Source organism: Oncorhynchus clarkii, unplaced genomic scaffold (genome assembly GCF_045791955.1).
Source record: "Oncorhynchus clarkii lewisi isolate Uvic-CL-2024 unplaced genomic scaffold, UVic_Ocla_1.0 unplaced_contig_4308_pilon_pilon, whole genome shotgun sequence".
NCBI classification, from domain to species: domain Eukaryota; kingdom Metazoa; phylum Chordata; class Actinopteri; order Salmoniformes; family Salmonidae; genus Oncorhynchus; species Oncorhynchus clarkii.
Genome location: NW_027258768.1, coordinates 31,501 through 37,500, shown reverse-complemented (window position 1 = coordinate 37,500; position 6,000 = coordinate 31,501). Strand labels below are relative to the sequence as shown.

Below are 6,000 nucleotides of genomic sequence, written 5' to 3'. Positions count from 1 at the left end.
ACCCTATTCCCTATGTATGGCACCCTATTCCCTGTGTATGGCTCCCTATTCCCTGTGTATGGTACCCTATTCCCTATGTATGGCACCCTATTCCCTGTGTATGGCTCCCTATTCCCTGTGTATGGTACCCTATTCCCTATGTATGGCACCCTATTCCCTGTGTATGGTACCCTATTCCCTATTCACTATTATTGACCAGAGCCCTAGCACTACGAAGGGTAATACGATGCTTTTTTGGGATGCAGGCGCTGAAATCCTCAGGAGAAGAGAGGAGAGCTTAGTTGGCCCTGTTCCCCATCTGTGTCTATCCCTACCTGGATCAGGTCTAATCTACACTTAACATACGGACCATGGATGGACAGGCCTGGGGCTGACACAGAGGCAGAATGGGAGCAACATAGACAATATCTTTCCCCTGATTCAGAGGGGCTTTCTGGACACTCAGGGTTCTTTAAAGGGACAGGATTCAGAGGGGCTTTCTGGACACTCCGGGTTCTATAAAGGGACAGGATTCAGAGGGGCTTTCTGGACACTCAGGGTTCTTTAAAGGGACAGGATTCAGAGGGGCTTTCTGGACACTCAGGGTTCTTTAAAGGGACAGGATTCAGAGGGGCTTTCTGGACACTCAGGGTTCTTTAAAGGGACAGGATTCAGAGGGGCTTTCTGGACACTCCGGGTTCTTTAAAGGGACCGGGTTCATGATAAATACAGGTATGCCAGAGTGGAGCCACTGTGGTGTGGAAGAAATCATATTATATGTGGACAACGTGGACAATCTGACGGAATAAATCATTAAATGGTTCCATATGCCTCACATCCTATCAGTCTGGGGTCATTTACACTGAATGGGCTAATGGAAGTCACAGCAGCATACCAAGTTTGAGTGTACATTGAAGAAAAAATAACAGAATATTACTAAAAGTACAATGGAAAAAAGCTTGTAGGAAGGACGTTGTAGGAAGGACGTTGTAGGAAGGACGTTGTAGGAAGGACACTCGTAGGAAGGACGTTGTAGGAAGGACACTCGTAGGAAGGACGTTGTAGGAAGGACGTTGTAGGAAGGACGTTGTAGGAAGGACGTTGTAGGAAAGACACTCGTAGGAAGGACGTTGTAGGAAAGACACTCGTAGGAAGGACGTTGTAGGAAGGACGTTGTAGGAAGGACGTTGTAGGAAGGACACTCGTAGGAAGGACGTTGTAGGAAGGACACTCGTAGGAAGGACGTTGTAGGAAGGACGTTGTAGGAAGGAAGTTGTAAGAAGCAAGTCGTAGGAAAGAAGTTGTAGGAAGGACGTTGTAGTAAGGTCGTTGTATGAAGGACACTCGTAGGAAGGACGTCGTAGGGTGGTTGTTGTAGGAAGGACGTTGTAGGAAGGACGTTGTAGTAAGGTCATTGTATGAAGGACACTCGTAGGAAGGACGTCGTAGGGTGGTTGTTGTAGGAAGGACGTTGTAGGAAGGACGTTGTAGGAAGGACGTTGTATGAAGGACACTCATAGGAAGGACGTCGTAGGGTGGTTGTTGTAGGAAGGACACTCGTAGGAAGGACGTCGTAGGGTGGTTGTTGTAGGAAGGACGTTGTAGGAAGGACGTTGTAGGGTTGTTGTTGTAGGATGGACGTTGTAGGAAGGACGTCGTAGGAAGGACACTCGTAGGAAGGACACTCGTAGGAAGGACGTGGTAGGAAGGTCGTTGCAGGATGGTTATTGTAGGAAGGACATCGTAGGAAGGACACTTGTAGGAAGGACGTTGTAGGAAGGACGTTGTAGGATGGTTGTTGTAGGAAGGACGTTGTAGGAAGGACGTTGTAGGATGGTTGTTGTAGGAAGGCGTTGTAGGAAGGACGTTGTAGGAAGGACGTTGTAGGAAGGACGTTGTAGGAAGGACGTTGTAGGAAGGTTGTTGTAGGAAAGACGTTGTAGGAACGATGTTGTAGGAAGGACGTTGTAGGAAGGACGTTGTAATATGGTTGTTGAAGGAAGGACGTTTTAGGAAAGTCGTTGTAGGAAGGACGTTGTAGGAAGGATGTTGTAGGTAGGACGTCGTAGGATGGTTGTTGTAGGAAGGACGTTGTAGGAAGGACGTTTTAGGAAAGTCGTTGTAGGAAGGTTATTGTAGGAACTCAAACAAAGTAACTTCAAAAGCAAAGTCAGTCAGAACTGTCAGACCGATTATAGTCTGTTCTCCCTCTGTGTGTCACCTTTCCCTGTCTCACACTCTACCGCTCTCCCCCTCTACCTCTCCTCCTCTTCCTCTCTCCCTGTCTCACACTCTACCTCTCTCCTCCTCTCCCTGTCCTCCTCTTCCTCTCTCCCTGTCTCCCCCTCACCCCCTCTACCTGTCCTCCTATTTCTCTCTCCCCCTCTACCTCTCTCCCCCTCAACCTGTCCTCCTCTTCCTCTCTCCCTGTCTCCCCCTCTACCTCTCTCCCCCTCTATCTCTCCTCATCTTCCTCTCAACCTCTCTCCCCCCTCCCCCTCTACCCCTCCACCTCTCCTCCTCTACCTCTCTCCCCCTCGACTTCTCTCTCCCTCTACCTCTCTATATCTCCCCCTCCACCTCTCCTCCTCTTTCTCTCTCCCCCTCTACCTCCCTCCCCTTCTACCTCTCTCCTCCTCTTCCTCTCTCCCTGTTGCCCCCTCTACCTCTCCTCCTCTACCTCTCTCCCCCTCTACCTCTCTACATCTCCCCCTCCACCTCTCCTCCTCTACCTCTCTCCCCCTCTACCTCTCTCCCTGTTGCCCCCTCTACCTCTCCACCTCTTTCTCTCTCCCCCTCTACCTCCCTCCCCTTCTACCTCTCTCCTCCTCTTCCTCTCTCCCTGTCGCCCCCTCTACCTCTCCTCCTCTACCTCTCTCCCCCTCTACCTCTCTACATCTCCCCCTCCACCTCTCCTCCTCTACCTCTCTCCCCCTCTACCTCTCTCCCCTTCTCCACCTCTACCTCTCTCCTTCTCTCCACTTCTCCACCTCTACCTCTCTGCCCCTCTATCTCTCCTCCTCTTTCTCTCTCCCTGTCTCCCCCTCTACCTCTCTCCCCCTCTCCCCCTCTACCTCTCCTCCTCTACCTCTCTCCCCCTCTCCTCCTCTACCTCTCTCCCCCTCTCCCCCTCTACCTCTCCTCCTCTTCCTCTCTCCCTGTCTCACCCTCTCCCTATCAGCACCTCTACCCACTCAGGTCCCAGCAGCTCTCCTTCAGGAAGTAGTCCCTTGAATAGCCACCACCCCCAGGGGTGTACCAGATACAGTACATACCAGGTATGACAGAGTTGGTCTGCTGTTGGTTCATCTGGGCGGCCAGGCCTTGCTGCTGCATAGACAACTGGTGAAGCTTGGCCAACTGAAACACAGGGGGTAGACAGACAGACAGACAGACAGACAGACAGACAGACAGACAGACAGACAGAGGATAAGCAGAGAGAGAGAAAGACAGTCAGGTGGAAAGTCAGACAGACAGATAGACAGATAGACAGATAGACAGATAGATAGATTTAGTCAGCCATAAAAGTATTTAGTCAGCCACCAATTGTGCAAGTTCTCCCACTTAAAAATATGAGAGAGGCTTGTAATTTTCATCATAGTTACACTTCAACTATGACAGACAAAATTAGATTTTTTTTCCCAGAAAATCACATTGTAGGATTTTTAATACATTTTTTTGCAAATTATGGTGGAAAATAAGTATATGGTCACCTACAAACAAGCAAGATTTCTGGTTCTCACAGACCTGTAACTTCTTCTTTAAGAGGCTCCTCTGTCTCTCCTCTCACTCTTTACCTGTATTAATGGCACCTGTTTGAACTTGTTATCAGTGTAAAAGACGCCTGTCCACAACCTCAAACAGTCACACTCCAAACTCCACTATGGCCAAGACCAAAGAGCTGTCAAAGGACACCAGAAACAAAATTGTAGACCTGCACCAGGCTGGGAAGACTGAATCTGCAATAGATACGCAGCTTGGTTTGAAGAAATCAACTGTGGGATTAATTATTAGGAAATGGAAGACATACAAGACCACTGATAATCTCCCTCGATCTGGGGCTCCATGCAAGATCTCACCCCGTGGGGTCAAAATTATCACAAGAACGGTGAGCAAAAATCCCAGAACCACACGGGGGGACCTAGTGAATGACCTGCAAAGAGCTGGGACCAAAGTAACAAAGCCTACCATCAGTAACACACTATGTCGCCAGGGACTCAAATCCTGCAGTGCCAGACGTGTCCCCCTGCTTAAGCCAGTACATGTCCAGGCCCGTCTGAAGTTTGCTAGAGAGCATTTGGATAATCCAGAAGAAGATTGGGAGAATGTCATATGGTCAGATGAAACCAAAATATAACTTTTTGGTAAAAACTCAACTCGTCGTGTTTGGAGGACAAAGAATGCTGAGTTGCATCCAAAGAACACCATACCTACTGTGAAGCATGGGGGTGGAAACATCATGCTTTGGGGCTGTTTTTCTGCAAAGGGACCAGGACGACTGATCCGTGTAAAGGAAACAATGAATGGGGCCATGTATCGTGAGATTTTGAGTGAAAACCTCCTTCCATCAGCAAGGGCATTGAAGATGAAACGTGGCTGGGTCTTTCAGCATGACAATGATCCCAAACACACCGCCCGGGCAATGAATGAGTGGCTTCGTAAGAAGCATTCCAAGGTCCTGGAGTGGCCTAGCCAGTCTCCAGATCTCAACCCCATAGAAAATCTTTGGAGGGAGTTGAAAGTCCATGTTGCCCAGCAACAGCCCCAAAACATCATTGCTCTAGAGGAGATCTGCATGGAGGAATGGGCCAAAATACCAGCAACAGTGTGTGAAAATCTTGTGAAGACTTACAGAAAACGTTTGACCTCTGTCATTGCCAACAAAGGGTATATAACAAAGTATTGAGATAAACTTTTGTTATTGACCAAATACTTATTTTCCACCATAATTTGCAAATCAATTCATTAAAAATCCTACAATGTGATTTTCTGGATTTTGTCTGTCATAGTGGTAGTGTACCTATGATGAAAAGTACAGGCCTCTCTCATCTTTTTAAGTGGGAAAACTTGCACAATTGGTGGCTGACTAAATACTTTTTTGCCCCACTGTAGATAGATAGGTAGGTAGGTAGGTAGGTAGGTAGGTAGGTAGGTAGGTAGGTAGGTAGGTAGGTAGGTGGGTGGGTGGGTGGGTGGGTGGGTGGGTGGGTGGGTAGGTAGATAGATAGATAGATAGATAGAAATATAGATAGATAGAAAGATAGATAGATAGATAGATAGATAGATAGATAGATAGATAGATAGATAGATAGATAGATAGATAGATAGATAGATCGATCACAGGTCACAGTGTGATCAGCATACATACCTCTGAATGTGGAATGCCATATTGGTTCTGTACAGCGTACGTCTGCAAGGTGGGTGGGTGGGTGGGTGGATGGATGGATAGATAGATAGATAGATAGATAGATAGATAGATAGATAGATAGATAGATAGATAGATAGATAGATAGATAGACCCATCCTGTCTCAGCCTCCAGTATTTATGCTGCAGTAGTTTATGTGTCGGGGGGCTAGGGTCAGTTTGTTATATCTGGAGTACTTCTCCTGTCCTATTCGGTGTCCTGTGTGAATCTAAGTGTGCGTTCTCTAATTCTCTCCTTCTCTCTTTCTCTCTCTCGGAGGACCTGAGCCCTAGGACCATGCCCCAGGACTACCTGACATGATGACTCCTTGCTGTCCCCAGTCCACCTGGCCGTGCTGCTGCTCCAGTTTCAACTGTTCTGCCTTATTATTATTCGACCATGCTGGTCATTTATGAACATTTGAACATCTTGGCCATGTTCTGTTATAATCTCCACCCGGCACAGCCAGAAGAGAACTGGCCATCCCACACATGCTCTCTCTAATTCTCTCTTTCTTTCTCTCTCTCGGAGGACCTGAGCCCTAGGACCATGCCCCAGGAATACCTGACATGATGACTCCTTGCTGTCCCCAGTCCACCTGACTGTGCTGCTGCTC

General features: G+C 48.0%; 1 protein-coding gene across 1 annotated transcript in view; it reads right to left on the bottom strand.

Moving 5' to 3' along the window:
- LOC139398519 (poly(rC)-binding protein 4-like) overlaps positions 1 to 6,000 on the bottom strand; it is a 42,437-nt gene that overhangs the window by 14,124 nt on the left and 22,313 nt on the right. Inside the window, exon 7 of the mRNA XM_071144466.1 lies at positions 3,255 to 3,339. Within this exon, the coding sequence (XP_071000567.1) occupies positions 3,255 to 3,339 (85 nt within the window). The remainder of the gene's footprint in view (positions 1 to 3,254; positions 3,340 to 6,000) is intronic.